At 36.6% G+C, this 26,175-nt stretch overlaps 1 protein-coding gene and 1 long non-coding RNA gene across 2 annotated transcripts; both read right to left on the bottom strand.

The window, feature by feature from the left end:
- Positions 1–2,730: 2,730 nt before the first annotated feature.
- Positions 2,731–3,371, bottom strand: LOC123315595. The gene is made up of 2 exons (XR_006537970.1): positions 2,909–3,371; positions 2,731–2,843 (listed from the first exon to the last, which is right to left on the bottom strand). It is a non-coding gene; the product is annotated as an uncharacterized LOC123315595 (long non-coding RNA).
- A 7,458-nt stretch (positions 3,372–10,829) lies between these two features.
- Positions 10,830–16,394, bottom strand: LOC123315371. The gene has a single exon (XM_044901038.1). The coding sequence runs from the start codon at positions 16,392–16,394 to the stop codon at positions 10,830–10,832; it is 5,565 nt and encodes a 1,854-aa protein (XP_044756973.1).
- Positions 16,395–26,175: the final 9,781 nt, after the last annotated feature.

The following is a 26,175-nucleotide window of genomic DNA, read 5'->3' as shown; positions in this document are numbered from 1 at the left end:
TCTTTTTCCAACGGATTCAGTTGAGGTAGAAAAAACTATAAATGGTCTCAAATCCGGGAAATCGGCAGGTTACGATGGAATTCGATCGGAAACATTGAAAAACATAAAAGAAGAAATATCAAAACCTCTCACATATATAATAAATAACTGTTTCGAAAATGGCTGTTTCCCGGACGTTCTAAAGTTAGGACTAGTGAAGCCATTATATAAAGGAGGTGATAGATCTCAGATGGTCAACTACAGGCCGATTACTCTCATATCAAACATCGCCAAGATCATAGAAAAACTGATCCAAGTCCGCATGGATGCATTCATCATTAAACATCAGTTATTGTCAAAAAATCAATTTGAATTTCGCAAGGGTATGTCAACGGAGGACGCGATAAAAAAAGTAACAGATATTATATACAACAACATTGATAAAAGCATTCCTTCTTTGGCGGTCGTGATAGATTTGGCAAAAGCGTTTGACACCATAAGCCACGAGAAATTACTTGAAAAACTCAAAAATTATGGATTCCGTGGAAAGATAAACGATCTTATTCAGAGTTACTTATCTAATCGAAACCAAATTGTTACTTTAAAAGGAATTTACAGCAAAAAAAGGCAACTTACCTATGGAATACCACAGGGCACTGTTCTCGGACCCATATTGTTCAATATATATATAAACGGCATACTCGAAATGAACAGTAGAGGTGAAATTATAGGTTTCGCAGATGATACCATAGTTATATACAACGATGAAACATGGGAAGATCTGAAACAGAAAGCAAAAGAGGATATGGGGATACTGACGAAATGGTTTCAGTCGAATAAACTTACCTTGAACTGCGGAAAGACAAAATACTTGACTTTTTCGTCTAACAAATTAGGACAACCAAGATTAGGAGATCTTGAAATTAATGATAAATTGCATATCCCAGCAGCGCAATCTACCAAATATCTTGGTATTATTATTGATGAGAACCTTAAATGGGATAAACATGTGTCCTACCTAACAAGAAAACTTGGAGGTATCCTGTGTAAATTTAGGTATATAAAAAAAAGCATAAATTCAGAAACACACATGCACGTACTGTACAGCGCATTGGTACAATCACAACTTTCATATGGGATAATAGGATGGGGAGGTATTTTGGACGTTCACAAGAGAAGCTTGGATGTTCTACAAAAATGTATTTTAAAAGTAATGTATGGAAAAAAAATGACATTCCCGAGTTATAGAATATACGAAATTTCCAAGGTACTCGATATAAGACAACTATATGCTCAAAAAATCATCATAAATATCTACCAGAATAAAATATCGATCATACTGAAAGAACACAAACATAATACTAGAGCTAAGCTGGATAATTACCAAAGAATAAGAGCAGAGAAAAAAATTGGCCAACGTTGTTGTACATATATAGCATCCAGAATATACCCGATTATACCAACCATAATAAAGGAAATAAGAAACGAAAATAAGTTCAAAAAAGAAATTAAAAAATGGCTTATTGAAGGTGATCGATCCGCAATCCACAGGATTATCAATTCTAATTAAGGCTATGAAAGTAAAAATACAAGACATGACATATACTACCCGAATATGTAAAATTCCACCGATGAAGACAATCTAGACCCGATGAAGAGAAATACCACCGATAATGACATAGAAAACAATAATTATGTTTTTGGATTAGGATTAAGAGTAGATAAAATCGATTGTTTAGTTTAGTTTTATAAATTGAATTTTTAGTTGAAATAACTGTACACAGTTAGCATGAATAACTCCACAGTTTTTCTAGAGTTTATTTGTATTTTTGAACCAATAAACTTCATTATTATTATCCAATTATGATCTATATACACCTCCATTCAATGATTCTCAATTGATACTCCTTCCAAATATTCAGAAATGCAAAAGTAACAGTGATTTGGTTTAGGAAACCGAGGGACTGTCATATTGTTGATCGGACAATGGGAGTTTTGTGAAATCCATGCTTAATGAGTAATGTTGACATAAATGAAATGTTACTTCGATCATTGATTGATTGATTGATTACATCTATCTATATATCGTGAGCATACAATCATAACCCATTGCATTCTGAGAATTCCCCTAAGTGGACTTGATAGGTTTTTACTGTTGAATGTTAGACTATTGAGGGCTTGATGTAAATTATGAAGGTTATAGATTGCTTGGAAAGATGGTTTTGGAGTTAAAGATCTTTTACAGGTGATAAAATGGCATTTTACCAAAAAAAAAGGGATCTAGTGGGTTTTGATTATTTGCCCACGATATATTTTTTTGATAATAAGCATAACAATGTTCAACATCCAACAATGAGTAAAGCAACAGTATGAGATAAAGTTTTAGTAGAGTTTAATGTGACGGGATACCACACAATTTGGTGTATGATAAAAGAGCTCCAGTAAAAGACCCTTTCTCCCTAGCAGTGAATTCTACGAATAATAACTTTTCACGAAATAAGCTGAAATATTTTATATTGAAAGGCATCTTGCGCCAAAATTGATTCTTCCATCAGTATTCATATATTATCTTCTTTGGGAAATCATATTTGAGGAGAATGTTATAACGTTTTCATACATTGTTTCTTGTAATCGATATAATTTATTCAATTCAAGAAAATTCTGCATTTTCTTGAGGGATTTAAAGTGATAAGTATCGGGAACTTGAGATTGCCGACTCTCACTGACTACTTCAAAAACAGATACTCATTCTACTCCTCAATAAAATGTATTGGTTTAAATCACATTTGATTATCATTTAAAATTTTAGTTTTGTTATTTGAGAATGCTCCAGATTTTTGAGTATTTCGATCATCTAATATTACCTAAAAAAATATATATATAACTTAATAGAATGGTACTTGTTCTGTACAATTCATTCGATACCTACTTTTATTTTTGGAAAATGGAAAGTTTGATGTACCCAAAAGAAGAACTCTTAATGCATGTAATCATCAGATTGCTTTCAAAGTATCAATATCAATGGTCTCATTTAATTAGTGTAATAAGTCGAATAAAAATCAGAAAGTTTCCGGCTCCGACTGTAACGGTTATGTAAATATAAACAAACAGGTTAGGTTATCTATGGTCAGCTGTCAGCTGTACAAAATTTAAAATTAAATCCCCATATTTGTTCCAACTTGTACAATCATATCAAAAATCTGTGCCTAACTTCTGTCAAACTTCATAAATGGTTAGACAAAGATGACAGACAATTGTCCTTTGGTCAGTCGGCCAATCAGGAGGTAGTGGGCGGTATTTTCTGGCGAGTGATCCTTCGGGGCAATACATTTTCTGGGCACTGATCTTTCGATTCAAAGAGTTTTCGGGCGACCGATCCCTACTCGTTCATCCAGTAGAGATTCCCAAACATCAGGGCAAAGTGGTTTTAGGAACAAAGGAAGAGATATGACTCCAACTAGGGATAAACCTCGCTGTTGGAGCTGCAATTCGTACGATCATTTCGCGAGTAATTGCAGTTCCAAAATTATAAGTTGTTGTTAAAAGTGTAAAAAAGTGAGCTTCACTCTCAGAACTTGTCCAAATTGCTCAAATCCAACAAACTACCGAAGAGTTTAGATGAAAGTCGCCATCTAACTCAAAACAGCTCAAAAGCGACTACTTCATCGGATTGTGACAAAGTTTTTCAGCATGCAAAAAACAGCGAAAATGTAAAATTGATATTCAGGTCGATTCTGTTTGGAAATAGTAATATGGTTATAGAAAAGATGTTGCTATCACAGCAAAGTTTGAAAAACTGGTATTCTTATCATTGATTTTGAGCAATATGATCCGTCAATTTCTAGAAGATCTTGTTATTTCAGTTTGCTATATCAGCAACACCATTTAAGTACTTGCTTTTTCATAACAAAGTTGAAAATGACAGTGAATCTCTTGTTTTTACATTTCTTCCAAGCGTTGGAAATTTAGAAAATAGGCAAGTAATTATAAACATGCTTCGTTTTAGTAACATTTTGGAAACCTTCACTTGAACTTTTCATTAATAGCGAAAATATGAGACTACAATTCCGATATATTAGGGACACCAGTAATTCATTTGAATTGCCTGATGGAAAGTTTCTGGAACTGTTTCGCTTGAACAAGGAAAGAAGAGTTGAATGGATTGGTTGAGGAACCGACGAGTAAATATACATTCCCTTTTTACCTACAAGTGGGTGAGAATCCATTGAGAATTTCTAGGAGATTGATTATCAAATCAATTCCATCTGATTGTTTGTTGTTTTCTTATTTCCAAACATGATGCACAGTTCAACCAAAAACCCACAATCCAAATACCGAATAAAACATTAAACCAAAGAGTATCAATCGATGATACTCTTTGACTTATTCTTCTTTTCTATAGAACAATTATAGAATTAGATGTTCTTTTCTATGAAATGAGAATCTAACCCTTCAAAACAGTGTTGTCAGCTCAAACATTCGATTATTTTTCAATAATATTGCTATGGCCAAAACTCATAACCAATCTTGCGCAAAACGGTGAAACAGAATATTCGTTCGCTCAGTCATATTGCTATATGTTATAATTATAACAATGTTGTAGATTTAGCAATGTTATAACAAGATGCGAACAGAATCGACCTGATTGTCTCATATTTTATCACATTTCGATGGTATTCAATGCCCATATGTCACTGTTAGTATTTACGGTCATAAAATCACAATGACAGCAGTGCAAATGGTATCTTTCTAAACGGAGAAGGTTGGGATATTCTAGAATTTCTGGGGTTGAGAATGCAGAACACTCCTAACGATAAATGCACTTTGGCCAATAATGAAAAATCTGAATGCGTGGGTAAAGTCAGTGTTCCAATTTCACTCGAGGACAAAACCTCTTTGTTCGATATGTTTATAGTACCAGATCTAAGACATACCTTAATCCTCGGAACAAATTTTTGGACACAAATGGGTATTATACATTATACCGGATTTGCGAAATAGTAGGTGGTTCTTTTCAAGTGAACCCTTAGAAAAACAAATAATTGCTACTTCGAATGTTTCTTCAGAAAGTACTCATGATTTGACGGAAGACCAAAAAACTGAACTGAACAACATAATAGAAAATCATTTCGGCAGCATCAAAGATATAAAATTAGGATGCACTCCTGCTATCGAACACCATATAGAAATAAATCCCGATGCTATTCCAGTTATGCGAAAGTATTACCGAGTGAGCCCTGCAATGCATGGGCGCCCGCAGGGGGGGGGGGGGGGCAGGGATTCTGATCGCCTTATTTTTTTCCAGCACAACACTTTCCATATTATCCTTTGTTTTGTGAAACTCATTGGTCAGCTAGATATAAATCTTTGCGAGTTTTCGCTGAAAACTTTGAAACTATATTCAAAAATAAATTTCAATGAATTCTTCAACAATGAAAAGAGCTGCTCAGTTATGAACTGCAATAAGCTCTTTCACTTTTGTGGTTTGTTTAACGTTAGCAAGCAAATATTCGAATATATTGGAACCAATAGCAAATACACTACAAGATGTTTTTATCAATTTTGTTCAAACGTCACATAAATTTTATTATAGATATATGTGGAAAACATAGTTCCGATGATGCATGCTTCACAGAAATTTTTCAAAGCATCATCTAATAATAAGCCATTTTTTAAGCCATTATGAAGCATCTTCAGCTGAAGATTACTTCAAAAAATCTACATTCATCCAATATTTAGAACATCTGATTTCAGCCCTTGAAACGAGATTCTCAAAAGAACATGAAATGCTTTTTTCTTTGTTCAATATTTTGCCCAAGAATTCAAAATTACTAAATATTGAATCTTTCGCATCTAAAGTCGGCCATATTTATTGTTTGAAATTCGAATTGTGGTTCTCATAAACACAAGTGCGGACAATTCTGCGTGAATAAACTTAATTCGCCATATGTCAACTTCTTCGAACATCAAAAAGAACAGTATGATTTTATCCGCTTCAGGCTACATATATCAGTGAAATAAATTGACTCTTACGCTATTTTGTGCCATTAGTCGCCAATTTTGCTTTTAACAGTTTTCTGCCCACGTCGGCATCGGTTACTTTGAAACCATAAAACAATTATAAACAGCCACGAATCGTTTGTGAATATTCGATCGCCTAGTGCGTGTAACAAGGATCAGGAAGGAAGATCATCATCGAGGATCGACCACGAGAATCCGTTGAAAGGGCCCTTTTCGCAAGAAACGGAACAACCTCAAGACAACTTCAGAACTTCCCCAGCAGAAGAAGAGTGCGGTCAGGATTCCTCTGTAAGACCTTTCTACTTTTTCTTTTCCGGTGATTTAGTGCTTTTTGAACTAGAACGGTCGCCAAATTATATACAGTCCATTCCATCAAAACCACCAAGACTATCGAATTCAAACATTTATAACATTGAACATTTTATGGAGCTCGATGCAGCCGTTCGGTCTTGACGATAATTTAATTGATAGATATATTAGAAAAATTTTTCTCTCAATAAATCTAACCGTAGATGGGAATGTGATACATATTCTGAAAGAGCAACTCCTCTAGTTGAAAATCTGAAGATTTTTTGGAGCTCGTTGCAGCCGTTCGGTCTTGACGATCATTACTTGATTCCATCTTTTTTGAAATTTTTCGATAGTCACCGTTAGAGTAATTTTTCTTTCAATAAAACTAACCTTAAATGAAAATGAGATACATACTCTGATAGAGCAACTCCTCTAGTTAAAAATCTGAAGATTTTATGGAGCTGGATGCATCCGTCCGGTCTTGACGATTATTTAATTTATTCCATCTTCTTGGAAATTTTTCGGAAGTCCCCGTTAAAGTAATTCTTCTTGCGATAAAACTAACCGTAGATGGATATGTGATACATATTCTGAAAGAGCAACTCTTCTAGTTAAAAATCTGAATATTTTATGGAGCTCGATGCATCCGTTCGGTCTTGACGATCATTTACTTGATTCCATCTTTTTTGAAATTTTTCGATAGTCACCGTTAAAGTAATTTTTCTTTAAATAAAACTAACCCTAAATGGAAACGAGATACATATTCTGAAAAAGCAACTCCTCTAGTTAAAAATCTGAAGATTTTATGGAGCTTGATGCATCCGTTCGGTCTTGACGATCATTTAATTTATTCCATCTTCTTGGAAATTTTTTGATAGTCACCACCGTTAGAGTAATTTTTCTTTCAAAAAAACTAACCGTAAATGGATTTGTGATACATATTCTGAAAGAGCAACTCCTCTAGTTAAAAATCTGAAGATTTCATGGAGCTCGATGCAGACGTTCGGTCTTGACGATCATTTAATTGATTCCATCTTTTTGGAAATTTTTCGATAGTCACCGTTAAAGAAATTTTTTTTTCAGTAAAACTAACCGTAGATGATATTTTGCCCCCCTTGAGAAAAATTTCTGCGGGCGCCCATGCTGCAATGCAAAGTAAAATAAATGCAGAAATAGATCGCATGTTGGAACTCGGAGTTATCGAACCAAGTCAGTCCGAACAAAAAAAGATGGCACCTTTCGTTTCGTGACGGATTTTCGGGAGTTAAATAAAATTCCAAACAAACCTAGTTATCCCCTACCTATCGTACCTATATGAAATCTTAGATTCTCTAGGCAACGCCGAACATATGAGCTCATTAGATATTTTACACGCTTTTTGGCAGGTTCCTCCGTCCAAAAAAATCAAGAAAATACACAGCGTTTACCGTGCCAGGCCGAGGCCATTTTCATTATAAAAGACTAGCGATGGGACTACATGGCTAAGCTCAAACGTTCCAAAGTTTGGTTGATAAACTTTTCGGAGATTTGAAGCCTTACGTTTTCGTTTATTTGGACGATCTCATCGTAGTTGCGCCCGATTTCGAGACCCATAACAGAATTATGAGAGATATTAAAACGGCTGAGGGAAAATAATTTAACTTTAAAAAGGGAGAAATGTAAATTTTGTAGGAATGAATTGGAATACTTAGGATTCTAGGATTCATTATTAATAATAATAATATAATAATAATAATATTTATTGATCCTGTTGGACCCAATGTTGGGTATAGGACAAGTCCCATTGTTACACATTTATTAGAACAACATAATTCTATCATCCAAATACTCCCTAACACTATAATATGCCTTACGAATCATTAGCGATTTAACAATTTTCTTAACTGTGTGGAGAACTATCCACAAACATTAAAAATTTTCTCAAAATTTAATCTACTCATTACTTTAACAGAATCAGGCAAATGGTTGTAAAGCTTTATACACTGATAGAAGATTTTTCAAACTTGGTGGTTCTACGCAGAGGTAAAAATAGAGTTTCGGTATTTCTAGTAGAATAACAATGAAAATTACACAGCTTAACAAAGATCGATTTGTTGTCTCTCACATATAATAAACATTTATACATATATATATATATATATATATATATATATATATATATATATATATATATATATATATATATATATATATATATATATATATATATATATATATATATATATATATATATATATATATATATATATATATATATGTAGAAGGCATAATATTGTTAGCAACTAATAATGGTTTGCAGTGTTGACGAGGACCAACCCGAAAAATCATTCTCATGAGACGTTTCTGGGATATGAAAACTCTATGGAATTTCCCCAGACGATGATATTATAGGCAATATGGGTATACCACAAGCTGTAATACGTGTTTATAATTGATTCAAGGGGGAGAGTATCTCTTCTTTACCGGATAGCATAGAAAGATGAGCTTAATTTCCTACATACATGATGCACTGAGAAAAATCTTGAGGTTACAATGTGAAATTACCCATATATTAGCTGGACAGGTTACAGTTACCCAGTTGGATTATTTTTTTCACAACTAATATCTGGATGTTTCTACAAGGGTGTTGCGAAATTTTATGGAAAATGTGAAACTATCATGTATATTTCCAGTGAACATGAAATTTCCAGAAAATATGTGTAAATATACTGTGATATCACAAGGGTTGTAATATTCACCAGAAAAATCACAACTGCTATGCAATATTACAATAAATTTGTGAATTTCAACATAAAAAGGTAATTTCACAACATTATTGTTATGAAATATTTTTTTTAAATCACAATAATTTCGTGAATTATCACATGAAAATGTGATTTCACAACGTTATTGTGATTTGAGAATTTTTCTGGTGAATTTGCGAAGAAGAAAATGTTTTATTGTAGAATTACAATGCAGAACTCTATTAAGTTTAAAATTCCCTCACAAATGTGGTTATGCAATGTGTTATTGGTGGTTGTGAAATTACCACGAAAAAATATAACTGTACATTATATCGCGGCACAATTTCCTTCAAGGATCGAACACTTTTTAATTACATTTCCACAGCAAGAGAAAAATCTTACGCGAAATTGTTGAAATTTATTATGGTCAAAATATTTCTCTCGAATATGAAAACAGAATAAAAAAAAATAGATCATTCGGTTTCCATTAAAGCGTTCCAAAGATGCCGCTTGAAATTTAATAAACAACTGATGATCTTACGAAGGCTGTCGATGGCCAATTGCTTATATGATTATATTTGCAATAAACGACTGTTACTACTACTACGAAGGCCAAAATTGTGCTGTTCTTTTTCCGATCCACGCAGAGTCTCATCTGAAGCTGACTTTTCAGAAGCTCATCTAGTGGCAGTTCCAGGAGCTTTCGGGTGTAGATCGGTGAAGGAAAGACGAATTTTTTTGTTGTTCTAACTATTCTGTGCATGTCTAGGAGTGTGTGTACAGGATTTTTTTATTGCTTCCTTCCCTCCTCATTTTGGACTGCTGCCTTATATTGATCTGTGTCCACACACCCCAATGCCTGTACATCTTTCTAATTTTGATCCATCAGTACAACATAGAGTCCATACAGATGACTTTTTGTCCAATTTATTCATCGCATTGAGACAGTCCACAATGACGTTTTTTGTAGAAATTTTTTTCTCGACTTGTTCTTTATATGAATACATTTCTGAAGATATAAATAAAACATATTTTATTCTATTCTTTGTATAATTCATAGAGGAGATTATAGGTTCCTGCATTCCTCCTCAACCATAATCGAAAAACAAATTCTGTCTCTTGGTCAGAAAATATTTTGAGTTGGTCCTACTGCTGAAAAAACTCGTAAGTCTGGGTATTTCTGTAAAATATCTATTTTAAAAATGTGTTACACACATTCATACCTTGAACGTAATATTACAATATGATTGCAAATATCAAGTCATTTTCCACCTATGCGGTACGTGACGTTGCTCGGCTGGATCCGAATTCAAAGCTTCAATGGAATTTCATAATGCAATTGTAAAATCACAACTTTTATCTGCTTCTAGATTCATTCCGTGGCCAATCAAAACCTTTCCTGCAACTGGCACCTGCTCGTTGCCCAATCCCATATCCTATCGTAGATACTCACTAACTTACCCCATCCATAACCCAATTCATTCTGAAATGATCCACTGTGTCTTCAAGAACTCTGAAGTGCGAAGAGTTATGGTTGAGTTTTTTGTTTAATATGATTTAGTTCTTTCAAGTTCCAAGTATTTCTGCCTTCCAAGTTCCTTGAAGGTTTCAAGTGTGTGTGTTAAGTCGTCTCACAGTAAATAAAATTCCGATGTATCTCAAACTTGTCTTTTTTTATAGTCACTTCACATTGACATTAAATTACAACTATTGTCATCAAGGGACCTACTATTATTTTTCAAACAAATTTCTGAGGGTGTGATAAATATATAAATTCAACAAAACATAACATTTCTCCCCGCCGTGGCAGAAGTATCATCTTTGTCCACTATTTTCGATATCTAATCTACATAACTTGGCAACAGGTCGTTTATAAGAACCATTCGCTGTTTTCACTTGAACGACTCTAATTTTTCCATCGGGGCCCGGAAAAATTTTTTCAATTAATCCGAGTTTCCAGGATTTTCTAGGAGCGGTATCATCTATAACTATAACTACATCATGTAGCTTCATAGGTCTGCCATCGTTCCTCCACTTCGTTCTTTTGGTCAAAGTCGGTAGATATTCCCTCGTCCATCTTTTCCAGAACGAGTTTCTTAACTCTTGAGCTCGTCTCCATTGTCCCCTTAAATTTCCATTTTCAGATTCGAAAGCTGTCGAATAATTTGTAGCATCCAAAAGAAAATGGTTTGGTGTTAAGGCCTCCAAGTCATCAGGATCAACAGATACTTTTGTGATTGGTCTAGAGTTCACAATTTTTTCGCATTCTGCAAATAAGGTAAGGAGAAGCTCGTCCTTCAATATCTGATTATTTAGAATAACATGAAATGTAGTTTTCACTGAACGCACTAGTCTCTCCCATGCACCGCCCATATGGGGAGAAGCAGGTGGAATGAATTTCCATTCAATATTTCTCACTAACATTTCTCGTTTCAAATTCTCCTTATCCATTTCTTTTACAGCTTTCTTCAGTTCCTCAGAGGATCCTCTAAAATTAGTTCCATTATCGGAATAAATTTGCAGAGGTTGTCCTCTTCTTGCTATCATTCGTCTCACTGCCATTAGCGTTGACTCCGTTGATAACGAGTGTGCTACTTCAAGATGTACAGCTCTTATCGATAAACAGGTGAAAATAACTCCCCATTTTTTCTCGCGTCGACGTCCAACTGTTACATACAGGGGTCCGAAATAATCAATTCCTGTGTATGTGAATGCATGAGCTGGTGGAGTCAATCTGAATGTCGGAAGTTGGCCCATTTGTGGAATTGCAGGTTTAGCTTTTAAAATTCGGCATTTTTTACATTCTGCAAATGTGGTCTTCACGGCTGATCTACCATCAATAATCCAAAATTTTTGTCTAGCAGTATTCAATACAGTTTCGATACCTTGATGAGCACATTGTTCATGGTAATGATGCAGTAGTAATTTAGTCAACCTATGTTTAGATGGCAATATTATGGGTCTCCTGGTTGTCATTTCCATTTGTGTGGCCAAGTCAGTCCGTCCACTCACTACCAAGACTCCATTTTTATCCATGACCGGTGAAAGTTTTTTTAGTCTACTCTGATTCTTCAAGCACATGCTTTTCTTTAAGAAAGAGATTTCTTCTGGAAAACTTTCCAGTTGACATTGCTTGATTAATCTGATTTCAGCTTCTTCAAGGTCTGAAGTGGTAATTTCTGCTATAATTTGACTATTTTTGGAACGAAGTTTTGAAATCAACAATTTAGCGACTACCAGCACCCAGGCCGTGGCTCTAATCAACCTCATCCATTTGGAAAAACGGTTTATATCCGGTAAACAGGAATCATTTCCTAGAATAGTGGCCAAAAATTCTATCGGTTGAATATCTTCTTCATCTTCAGAATTTTTCAAAATTCCCCCACAGTCAGATTTCTTTATCGGCCATGTCATTTCATCGTGGAGTTGTAGAAATTCTGGTCCATTATGCCAACGATTGAAATCCAAATTATTTCCATCATCAAAATAGGTTCTTGTGGCATTGTCGGCAGCATTTGACTTGGATGGAACCCAATGCCAATCAAAACTGTCTGTTGACTCTTGAATTTCACCTACGCGATGAGATTCAAATTGTCCCAGTTTACTCCCATCGTTTTTGATCCAGTGAAGTACGGTTGTTGAATCAGTCCATAGGTACGTTTTGTCAATTTTGATTTCTAACGTTTTGATCAGCATTTTTTTGAGTCTTGCTCCCATTAGAGCGGCTTGAAGTTCGAGTCTCGGAATTGAAATCGGTTTGTTCGGTGCCACCCTAGCTCTAGCAAAAATTAAAGATACATCGATTGATGTCTGGGCGATCATTCGTAGGTAAGCTACAGAAGCGTACGCCCTTTTGCTCGCATCACAGAATATATGTAACTCTACTCTTTCAGCCTCAGAAATACTCGTTGAATAGCACCTAGGTATAGAAATACTTGTAATTTTTTGAAGATCCAAAAGCCATAATTTCCATGTCTTATATTGTTCATGTTCGACTGAATCATCCCAACCAATTCCGGATTTCCATATATCTTGAATGAGGATTCTTCCTCGTACTGTCAAATTAGCAATAAGTCCTAATGGGTCGAAAATGGACATCACTATTTTCAGAATTTGTCTTTTCGTTGTGCCTTTTCTGGTTTCGACCTCAAAAATGTTGGATTTCAGTTTAAAACAGAAGCTATCTAATTTTGAATCCCGGGAAAGTCCTAAAATTCGTTGTATCGACCTATCAGAGTCCAAATCAAGATCTTTGCATATAAAATCTTCTTGTGTAGAAAGAGCATCCATAACATCTTTAGAGTTTGATGTCCAGTCAAGTAATTCAAATCCACCCAAATTTTGAATACGTTTCACTTCGAAAATCTTTTCTAAGGCTTCGTCTACAGTATCGGTGCAGTCTAAATAATCATCGACATAGTGTTTCATCTCAATAGCGTCCAAAATATCTTGTCTTTGGGTTAGTTGTCGGGCATTCAAATTCTTAACGAATTGTGCGCAAGTTGGAGAACAGGTAGCACCAAATGTCATGACTTGCATTTCGTAAACATCGTGTGGTTTTTGGGTATTTCCTTCTCTCCAGAGAAATCTTTGGGAGCATTGATCCGAAGAAATGATCTTGACTTGATGGAACATCTCACGAACATCACTGCAGAAGGCGATCTTTCGTTGTCTAAACTTTATCAATACTTCCACCAATGGTTGTAAGAGGTCTGGTCCAGCAAGTAAATTTTCATTTAGGGAAGTTCCACACGACTTTGAAGCAGCATCGAAAACAAGTCGTAGCTTGGCTGGTTTATTCGGATTTATTACTCCAAAATGAGGTAAGTACCAGCAACGAGGACCTTCTTCAGATGCTTCTTCAGCTGACAGCTTCCTGGCATATCCTTTCCTTAAGTAACTTTCAATTTTCTCACAGTATCTTCTCTTGAAATTTTCATCTTTGTGCATTTGTTTTTCCACACACATAAGTCTTCGAACGGCTACATTTTTACTTTCAGGCAAGTGAATATCGTTCTCCCTCCAGAGCAGTCCTATTTCAAATCGGTCACCGATTCGTTTTGCAGTTTTTTGCATTATATCAAGCGCCCTGCTGTCTTTTTTGTTGGATTTTATAGCTTCTTGAACTCCAAAGGCTTCAGTACTAAAAGAGTGTTTCACCATCTTGTGGAGCTCGTCGTCAGCAACAGTTTCACAATGACAAATATGAAAGGAATGAAAAATTCCCTTATTGCCATGATGATTGTCCACATCACCGTGTAAAATCCAACCGAGATTGGTTTTTGTTGCAAGTGGAGAATTTTCTGGACCCTGAATAACTCTTCTGGCCACTGTGAGTCGGATGTTATCTTGGCCTAAAAGAATCATCGAACGTCCTTGAATTTCATTGAAAGAAATGCCTTGTAAGTGAGGATATTTCTTCCAGTCTGTTTCCTTAATGACTTGAACAGGTAAAGATAGTTTTTCCACCGATCTCACATTTTTCATAGTGAATCTCTTGGCATTTTCATGGATTCCGGATATATCAAGGTCTAGGCGATGAGAATCTTCGTAGCACGATGTCATATTATTCGTCCATTGTATACAAAGAGATTCCACATTCCCTTCTATTTCCAGGTGGTCAACAATGGATTTGTCTATGAGAGTCACAGTTGAAGCTTCATCACAGAGTGCAATGGTTTCCAGAAAATCATTTTTTCCATACAATCTCACCTTGATCATCCGCAAAAGAATATTTGCCGCACCTTGTCCCACAGCAAGAACGTTTTCCTTTCTAAGATCTTCCGTCTGGGTAGGCTGTGTGTACTCGAAATTTTGTTGTGATTGATCTTTATGAAGGAGCTTATGATGAGATCGTTTGCAGTTATTGATACCGCATTGACGTTTGGATCTGCATTTCATTGTCTGGTGATTGTTTTTCAGGCATGAGAAACATAATTTTCTTCTGGTCACAGTCTCCCATCTGGTCTCAACATCGTCTTGATTTATTTTTGAACAATTCTGGATATAATGTTCTTTTTCTCGACAATACGTACACAATTTGTCAGTTTTTTTGCTATCAGCTGTCGTCAGAGTAGTCTCATATCGTTTTATCGAAGAATATACGAATGGCTTCGATCTGGGCTCCGTTTTATTCATTGTTGAAGAACTCGGTCTACTCACGTAACATGCTGCTGCTGCTATGTCTGAAATCCAATCTGAGAGATCACTGAGGTCAACAGTACCATGTTTTTTCATAACTTCCTCCCCCCAGCGAAGTTTAATCATATCTGGAAGCTTTTGTACGATGTCTCGAACCAATGTAGGATTCTGAAGATGTTCGTTATAACCCAAGGATTTGATTGTTGCGACTAAACAAGATATATGATTTGAAAATTTGATCAAACTCTCTATATTATGTTCTCTGATGGGTGTCACAGCTTTAACCTTTGATATAAGTCCATCGATTATCAGATCAGGACGTCCGAACCTCATTTCTAATATCTTCAGCACTGAATCAACGTTATCAGGTGAAATCATCATGCCCGATACACCTAGTTTGGCCTCACCTTTTAAACATTTTTGCAATTTTATCATCATTTCCTCAGAAGAATATTCACACAATGAGGCAATTTTTCTGAATTGTGTGATGAATACTGGCCACTCTTCAGGGTTACCGTCAAAGTGAAGAATGTCTTTCTCTACAACTTGGCGTGCAATAAATCGATCTCGTCTTGGAGCACTACCTACTGATTTCACAGCTTCACTTATGGTATGGCATAATCGTTCGATGTCGGATGGTTCTGGAGAACTCATGGGTCTCTTATCTGGTATTGTCAGTCTTGGAGCTTCCTCTACTACATCCATTTTCTGTCTGGGAGTATTGTCTGGAACATTTTGTCTTTGACTTCTGGAACTATGCAATGATCTAACCGAAGATCTTTCCACGTCATCTGAAACCTGGGTCTCAAACACTTTCTGCTCTAGCTCTAACAATTGTAATTTATCTTTCTTCATTTCTATGGCTTGTTTGATTTTTGCAACTTCAACAGCATGCTTTCGTCTTTGTAATTCAACACTACTTGAGTTCGATTGTCTAGAACATACTGAACGAACAGATGCAGTCTCTTGTTTGTCCTCCGCAGATGGAAGAACTTTTCGATGAATCGAGTGATTTTTGGTTGTCTTGTCCTCTTCATCTACATGTACTTCTTGAACTGCATCTTTTCCTTCCATTTGATTCAGTTTTGAATGACTTTCTTCTGAAATCTTTGACATTCCACTGACGGACTTCCTTTTTGACGAACCAAATTCTGGTGGCCATAGGTAACAATCGGCAAGTCTACTGTTGATACCTGCATTACGTCTTGTTGTATTATTTTCTTCCGAATTTCTGTCCATAACTGTCTTTGGGTCTATATCTATCCAAGAACTAATTCAAACGTCTCGAAGGACCAATGTTAAGTCGTCTCACAGTAAATAAAATTCCGATGTATCTCAAACTTGTCTTTTTTTATAGTCACTTCACATTGACATTAAATTACAACTATTGTCATCAAGGGACCTACTATTATTTTTCAAACAAATTTCTGAGGGTGTAATAAATATATAAATTCAACAAAACATAACAGTGTGACAAAAGAAATATATAGGTACTGGTAAGTAGATAGTTCACATTTTTTGAAAGCGATGTTTATTTTTTCGATTTGTGGTTTTCCTTTGGCAGATACTAATGAAAGAAATAGAACACCGCATGCATACAACTTATTATTCAATTATTCTGTATCGAAATATTGCTCATTGGATTTCTACTTATTTCATTTTTTTCAGGAATAAACCACCGATACGAATTCTTTATGGAAAAACGATATGTGTTCACAACCTATGTATTCAGGGAGGCCCTCAATTTAATCTATGGAGATGTTCCGAAGGATGCATTTCAACATTCATCCGGATTCTGGAAGTAAGTCAAGCTCGACAAAAGCAAGTTTTATAGAAAACAAATTCATAAATTTATCTATTCCAGAAGATTGTGTCTTTTTTGTTGGAAAAAGACTAGGTATACTTTGTTTTTGAATTTTAATTTTATACTCTTATGATATGAACCGCTAAATTAGCGCATACTTATATCAATATTTGTGAAGCTTTCATAGTTGAATGCTTCACAATTATGTTGATTTTTTTTATATTTTGAAGAAAATGTGTATCATTTTAGATGATATTTGTGGTTGTTGTTTTTATTTGATGTAATGTTTCATATTGTTTTTTTATATTGAAGATTATATTAATTTCATGTTGTGGTTGTTTTTTAACTGATATAATGTTTCAAATTTTTTATTTTCCATATTGATGACTATATTTTATGTTGTAGTTTTTATTTTTAATTAATTCAATTTTTTTTTTCCATATTGAAGTGTATATTTCAGGCAGTGATTGTGCCAAATTTAGTTGAATTTTCGAAATTCACAATTTAATTCTGTACAACTACTTTGATCAATAACAAAATAAAGACAATTATCCAGTACTTTTCATGGTTATTTCACGAAGCAATTTCAAAAGGGTGTGGGGTATTTCTACAATGAATTCTGGAATTTTAACAAATACTTGAAATTCACAATTAAATTCTGTGAATCTGCTCTGTTTATTCACAACATTATAGTATTTTACGGTCTAATTGATGCGAAATTTCACGACGTATTTTCGCGAGACCCAGAGGTGATTCCACAATGAATCGTGTAATTTTACAAAATTTTTCGATTTTACAATTTATTTCTGTAATAATCCTTTGCGAATTCACAGAATAAATGTAATTTTACAATTGATACCATAAAATTCTATTGTGATTTTACAATGAGTATTCACAGGTTTAGTTTCTAGAAAAATCATTAGAAAAAATTTCATGTGAAATCACAACCAAATTGTGATTTATATTTTCTGTGATTTTACAAGGTTTTCGTTTCAGAATATTCCTTGTGAAATTCCAGTGATTATCGTCGGTCAAAAATAACCCAAGATTTTCACTGTAATTTCACTATTTCGTTCTCTCAGTGTGTATATGATCATTCCATTTCAAATTACTATCAACAAATAAACCTAAGAATTAAACTGAGTTTTTGGACTTCAATTCATTGCCCAAGCAACGAATGGAATGGGCTCTTTTAAATAGTTTTTAATTTCAAAGATCATTAGTTCAGTCTTAGGGATGTTCACAATGAGAGTATTAGCCCTGCACCATCTGACAAAACTATCGACTAAGAGTTCGCAACGCCTTATAAGCTCAGCAAGGCTGCGAGCGGAGACCGCCACCGACGTATCGTCCACAAAAATGACAAGCCATTCAACAATGTATTCAGGCAAATCATTAATGAAGAGGATAAAAAGTAAAGGCCCCAGAACAGAACCTTGAGCAACACCCAATTCATTCAAGAATACTCGAGAACACGAGAATACTCGAACCCTAACAGACATAGTCCGGTTTCAAATGAAACCTTGAATCCATTTCAGAAAAATCCCCCGAAAACCGAGATTATGCAACTTGCTCACAATGAACTGAGGGGCTTTACAGTCGAAGGCTCTCGTAAGATCAAAAAATAGACCCGAAACAAGTAGACCGTCATCCAGAGAACGGTAAACAAAATCGAAAAACTGTAAGGCGGCTGTTTGCGTTGATCTCCCAGCTGTGAACCCATGTTGACAACTCGAAAGGAGATTGAATTTTGTGAGGAAAACTGTCATGCTGTTTAATACTACTCGTTCAACAAACTTAGAAAAGACACTGAGTACAGAGATGGGTCGATAGTTGGCTATATTATTAGGATCATTTCTCTTATAGATCGGTAGTACTGTTGCATGTTTCAAGGCAGTAGAAAACATACCACTTGTAACCGAAGAGTTAATCAGGAAAGCAATATGCTCAGCTACGTATTCCACTATTTCCTTCAATATCCTAGCTGATACAAAGTCAGCTCCACAACTCTTTTTGTTCTCGAGCGATTTGATCACATTGATAATTTCATATTTATCTACTGGAAGAAAATAAAAAGTTTCAGTTTTAATTGAACATAGTGTACAGAACTGAGATATATCATCTCCATAATTTTCGAAAATGCAAGTTTCGGCAATCGACGAAAAATAATTCGCGACGGTATCAGCCACCACATCTGAATCCGAACATAATAAACCGTTCATGTTCAAACGAATAACATCATCATGCTTTTGTCTACCTGTTTCTTGATTCACAATTTTCCAAACTGTTTTATTCTTATTATCTGACAGGTTGATGAGATGGCTGTGGTATTCTAATTTTGAAGACGATTATAGTCGGTTTTAGCTTTTTTATAGACCTCCAAAGCATGTTGAGTTCTATACAATTTTTCAGCAGCCAATAGAGGTTCTTGAGTTCTTGACTACCCAGCTTAATTACAGGTGTCAACCATTTCACATTAGACCTTTCAGAAATATCTTGGTGTCTTAGTGGACAACAATTATTTATTGAAGACTGCACAATGTCAACGAAAGAACCAAAAGACTCATCAGTACCAGTCGCAGTGTAAATATTATCAATATTGGCATGTGAAATCTCCACTACAAGATTTTGTAAAGTTACAGATGTTATGTTTCTAGATAAGGTATATCTTTGTGCTCTCGTAGAAACTATAATCGAAGCATACTATCTTGTGATCGCTAAAATGACCCTCAAACACCGTCGTCCCACATTGACTCAAATCAGTGTTAGTAATTATATAGTCAACTTTTGTACTGGAAGTATGACCTGCCGCATTCGTAAAAATACGAGTTGGCAGTAAAGAAGATATCTTCAAATTGAAAGAAAGCAATAAATCAACCATAAGATCTCTATCTCTAGAATCGCTCAAATAATCAACATTGAGATCACCGCACAGAAATGAAAAATTAACTGAGTTAATACAATAGTCTAAAACATGAAAGAGCCTTTCAAGAAAGATGTTAACACTTCCTGAAGGAGGCCTATAGACACTCAAAACACATATTTTCACACTATCAAAAACTACCTTTACCGCACAGAACTCGCACTCCATTGCCACGGAGAACCTGGAAATGTCCATGTTTGTCACTTGAAGACCAGATCTGATGGCAAAAATGGCAGTACCACCATGCTCTCGTGATGATCGGCAGAAACTTGATACTTGAAACCAGGTATCGACATGACGCTCAGATTGATGTCTTCGCACCAATGTTCAGCAATACTGATGATAGATGGATTGCTATCTGACACAAGAACATTCAGATTGTTAATTTTGTTGGAAAGTGCTCGCGCATTTAGCTGCATTAGCCGAAACCTAAACATATCACCCTCCGAGTCAACGTGGACATCTGAAAAGCTTGAATTCAGCGATCCTGAATGTCTCTCAGGATTATTTATATTCCTATTGGTAACATCGGAATAACCTTTCGAATCAACTCCAGACAACGTCGATGAGGATAAGTTTTCATAAACATTGGTAATTCTGATTGTTTATAGTATCAGGTGAATGACTTGATCGATTCACATGTGAAGATTGAAGACGCTTGTTCCTTTCAAGTGCCGCATTTTTTTAAACATCCGAGAAGACCATACGATATGTATTCTTGTTGTTTACCTGAAGCGGCGATATCTGTACTCCAGTACAGATATTTTAATTTTTTCGTAGAGTTTTCCAACTTCTTATTCAGGTCTGCAATAATTTCAGTTTTTTCATTCAGTTGTCTTTCCAAGACAGATTTCTTGAATCTCAGGAGTGCATTATTCTCAACAAGAATTCTATTTTTGTCCTCTAGTTCAGCCACAATTCTTTTCAAGAACTCGTGAGATGAAAATTCCACATCAACAACTGGAGCTTTGGGTTCAGCTTCAATGACTGAAACCGATCGTGGATCTTGTTCATCCCCAGATTTGTTACCCGCAGAAGGAATGAGTAGTTCCCGACCACAACATTTAGCGATCCACAACGACTATGGAAGACATTGGGGCATAAATTGCACTTTAAACCCACCCTGGCCATACATCTTTACTCGTAGCCATCTTCACTGCGAATAGGAAGGGTTTATCAGTAAATCCAGCTAGGGTAAGTGCGATTTCGCAGATGCCAAAACCTAAAAATGCCGGGGAAATCAAAATAATTATTGGCATGTTATCGTATTATAGACGATTTGTATCTGATTTTCGAAGATAGTTCATCCTCTCATACAAAAAAAGTGTACCCTGGAAGTGGACGAATGATTGATGAAGCGCTTAATAAAATAAAAAACACCTTGATATCTCCCCCCATATTATCATGCCCCGATTGGAGTTGTCCCTTCATTGTTCAAACTGACGCTTCTTCAAAGGGACTCGGTTGCGTTTTATATCAACACTGGGGTGTAAGAAGGAAGGATGCGTTTTATAGCCTCTCCTCTCAAATGCCAACCTCACCTACTCGCGGTGCACCCCGTTCTCACGAACGAGGCTCTGGCGACCGAACATGAGCGGTATAACTCTGTTTCCCACAATCACCTAGCCTAAATATTGGCTTGAGCAGGAAATGGCTCTCTGCGTTGCTTAAGTTACGTCTCAGACCTTGTCGTCTCAGGTTACCTGTGCCACAAGATAATCTAGTCGCAACCGCAACCAAAGTTGCACTGACAACGTTACCAGTGCAGCTTTTGAACACCTTCTAACGCAGCTCCTACAAAAAGATGGATCAGTCGAACAGGACAAAATTCGTATCCAGAGGTAAAATACCCTCCCATTCGGATCTCCGGGGGAGGGTGCCTGAGCGAGTGAATCATCGAACAAACACCAATGAAAAGCACATAGCTTTTGCAGCATGGAACGTCAGAACCTTGCTAGACAACCCCAAGGCCGACCGACCAGAGAGGCGTACTGCCCTAATCGATAAGGAACTGCAACGAGCATCCATTGCAATAGTTGCCTTAAGCGAAACACGCTTTTCGGACAAAGGTAGCTTGGTAGAACAAGCGTATACTTTTTTCTGGAAAGGCTTGCCGGAAGGCGAAATCAGACAACATGGCGTAGGCTTTGCCATTAGAAACGACCTGGCCGACAAACTTACCGAAAATCCAGTTGGTATCTCAGAACGTTTAATGACCCTACGCTTTCCTGCAGCGAATAACACGTTTGTGAACATCATTGCAGTATACGCACCCACTTTGAACTCCTCTGACAACTTAAAGGACACTTTTTACGAAACACTCGTTGTTACATTAAGTAAAATCCCAAAACGGGAACGAATTATTCTCCTTGGAGACTTCAACGCCAGAGTGGGCAGATGTCAAGACTCAGAACTATGGCCGGGAATAATAGGGAAACACGGCACAGACAGCATCAATTCGAATGGAGAACGTCTGCTGTGTATAACGAACACCTATTTTATTACGAGACCCAATTCAAGGTGGACCTGGCGCCACCCGCGCTCGGGGCATTGGCATACTCTCGACTATGTGATCGTGAGAAGGAAAGATCTGAAAGACGTGTTGGTCACTAAACCCAGAGCAGATCTGGAGTGCTGGACTGATCATAGGCTGGTCATCTCGAGAATGAAAATCTCAATGCGCCCAAAATACCAACGCAAGCCAAAGTATCTAAGAGAGCGCATTCAAATATCAAAACTACAAAACCCTTCTACAAAGGACAGATTCACAGCTGCCGTCAAGGATAGCCTAACACCACCGGATTATAACGACGACATTGAGACTCATTGGCTCCGTTTCAAGTCATCCCTTACAAATACAGCGAAAGAAATACTGGGCACAGAACGCTCCCGAAAATTCCCAGACTGGTTTGCCGACAGCGAAACTCATATCGCACCCCTTTTGGACGCAAAACACAAAGCAATGAAAACCGCAATTAACAAGCCTGGCGATGTTGCAGCCCAAATAAGCTTCATAAGCATAAAACGCGAGGTCCGTCAAGAAATAAGAAAAATCAAGGATAGCTGGTGGAAAGAAAAAGCTAGGGAAATACAAGCTTACGCCGATAACCATGACTACAGGCGTTTTTTCGAAGCTATTAAAACTGTTTACGGTCCAAGCAGAAAAGCTAGCTTTCCTATAAGAGATATAAGAGATACTCATGGAGCTATTCTAACTGATGATAGAAAAATTCTCGAAAGATGGAAGGAGCATTACTCACAGGTCTTGAATCAAAATAACGAATCGGATTTATCCATTTTAGACCTGCTCCCCGCTTATAGTCCGATGACATCGCTTGATGACGAAATCTCAATGTCGGAAATCATAAATGCAATTAAAAATATGAAAAATGATAAGTCACCTGGTCTAGACGGCATTCCAGCGGAGATATTCAAAGCCTTGTATGAGGACATTGTCAATAGTCTCCTAACACTATTCCGCAAGATCTGGGAACAGGGAAATGTGCCACAAGACTTCAGAGACGCTTTAGTTATCAACCTCTATAAGAACAAAGGCGATACGTCGAATTGCAACAATTACAGGGCCATATCGTTGCTTAGTGTGGCCGGTAAAATTCTCTCGAAGATCATGGCTAATCGTCTGGTTCCACTCTTAGATAAACTATTACCTGAATCCCAGTGCGGCTTTAGACCAAATCGAGGTACGGTGGACCTAATTTTTACACTGCGACAGCTACAAGAAAAGGCCCGTGAACAACAATCAAGGATTTATACAGCCTTCATCGATTTAAGTAAGGCATTCGACTCGGTGAATCGGAGAGCGCTATGGAAAATCATGGCACGTCTTGGAGTACCCGAAAAATTCCTAGCAGTGTGTAAAATCCTTCATACCAACAACACCGCTAGAATACAGCATAATGGCTCTACAACCGACCATTTCTCAACCAACTCTGGAATAAAACAAGGCTGCGTATTGGCGCCTTTACTGTTCAATATTTTCGCCATAGCTGTATCGATAATTGCTGACATGAGCATGCCCGTACGAGGTGTTGGGATAAGATTCAGATTTGACGGAGGCCTGTTTAACCTGAAGCGCCTCAGAGCAAAAACCCGTACCAAGTTTATCACGGAACTTCAATATGCAGACGACTGTTCACTCATCGCTAGCAGCTCAGAGGATCTACAGATAATGATGGACACCTATAAACATATATACGAAGCTTTAGGCCTTAGACTCAATATTGACAAGACCAAAATCCTGGTAAGTCCGCCAGAAAGCCTTCAAACAGATATCAGCCTGGACAATGAAACTCTAGAACAGGTCGAGCAGTTCAAGTACTTGGGAAGCTTCATAAATACAAGGGCTAACCTTGACACGGAAATACACAACCGTATCAATTCGGCATCACGGGCATTCTGGAAGCTGAAGGACAGGGTGTTTCAAAATCACGAGCTCAATCTGAAGACCAAGACAGCTGTTTACAGAGCAGTGGTCCTCCCAACGCTTCTTTACGGAAGCGAAAGCTGGACGCCCTACAGGCGACATATTAAACAGCTTGAACGAACGCAACAACGTCATCTGAGACAGATAATGCACATCAGATGGTTCCACAAAGTTTCGAATGCAGAAGTCTTGCAACGCGCGAGTTGTACAACAATTGAGACTCAAGTAACGAGGGCCCGACTCAGATGGAGCGGCCACATTCTGAGGATGCAAGACACAAGACTCCCCAAAATGGCTCTATATGGCGAATTCACTAAGGGTGCCCGGAAACCTGGAGGCCAGTATAAGCGGTTTAAGGATGCACTACATCAATCCCTAAAATCAGTTAATGCCAATCATAACTGGGAACAACTAGCGTCAGACAGGTCACAGTGGAGGTCTTTGGTACACAGTTATAATGGAAAATCGAGAAGGATACAGCGGCGGCCAGATCTGGTTGGTGACTATCCATGCCCTGAGTGTGGAAGGATCTGCAGGTCACTGTTGGGTCTCTTTAGTCACAGGAGGGCACACAGTCGCAACTAGCACTGAGAAATTACAAGTCTGTTCGAATTTTTATTTTTATTTATTTTTTCTTCTTTTTGTAGATTTATTCCCGGTAACGGGATACAGCAATGAATGAATGAATGAATATCAACACTATGATAAAATAGAGATCACGTTATTTCTTATCTGTCAAGATCTTTAACAAAAAACGAATCGAAATTTGGTTCAACGGAATTGGAAATCCTAGCGGTTATTTGGGCCATTGAAAGATCACGAGGTTATATAGAAGGACAAAAATTTACTGTTATAACAGATAACTACGCACTCAAATGGATTAACGATTTTAAGGCTGCAAAGTTATGATTTTGATGTGGTTCAGAGAAAGGGAAAATTCAATGTAGTAGCCGATTGTTTATCCAGAGCACCGGAGCCATCAGTATCCTCAGTAAATCCCGATCAAGTACAAATTTCCGATAGCAATTTAGGTAACACAGAAATCATAAAGATTGATCCATGGTACGAACGATTATTCAACAACATTCAAAATCACCCTTTGCGCTACCACAAGTATAGAATTATAAATTGTTCACGCCAAGTGAACACGAGAGAAATCTAAATTAAATTTCTACAATTTTTAGTCAATTATTTTAAAATCTCAAATTTATTTCAGTTGAATAGCAATCGAATAAATATTGGTAACAGCTGTGATACTTGTTACCCCCCTTGCCTCTCCTAATGAAGATTAAAACCGCACGCATGTTTTAATTTCGATATAAATCAGTATCAATCTTTGCGTAAAGAACGAAAGATATCTGTTTCCATTATCGATTACTTTTACGAAATCGTCAATTCCTCGACTTCGAAAAATTTGCTTTTTGCTTCCATTCGTAATTCCATTTCAAAGTGAAATTGAATTAGTCAAAGAACATTAGTTTAATTTGTTATTAAACATTGAACTTGAGTCAACCATTCTGTGGAGTTTTTTTTTTTCGCCTTCGTCAGTGACGTGAAGGGTGAATACCACAAGGACAATTGAAGTTTCATTAACTAGTTGCAGCATCATTTCAACCGAAGGATCTTGCACCTCCGTTCAGTTTGTTGAGCTCGATAAATCTGCTTCTGGAGCGTGAGTACAGTTAAAGGTCCATTTCTTCAAGTTCATCCACCTAAAGGTAAGAAAATCATTATAGTTAATGATAATCTCATTTGTCCTTTATTCGTGAAATGTTGGGATTCTTTTGTTTCCTTTAAGTTTAGAATACAGTCCATTATTTTCACTAATTTGAAAGAAAATCGTAACAGT

Source organism: Coccinella septempunctata, chromosome 6 (genome assembly GCF_907165205.1).
Source record: "Coccinella septempunctata chromosome 6, icCocSept1.1, whole genome shotgun sequence".
Classification (NCBI taxonomy): Eukaryota; Metazoa; Arthropoda; class Insecta; order Coleoptera; family Coccinellidae; genus Coccinella; species Coccinella septempunctata.
Note: the sequence above shows the minus strand (reverse complement) of the source record. Positions and strands in the feature narration are given on the sequence as shown.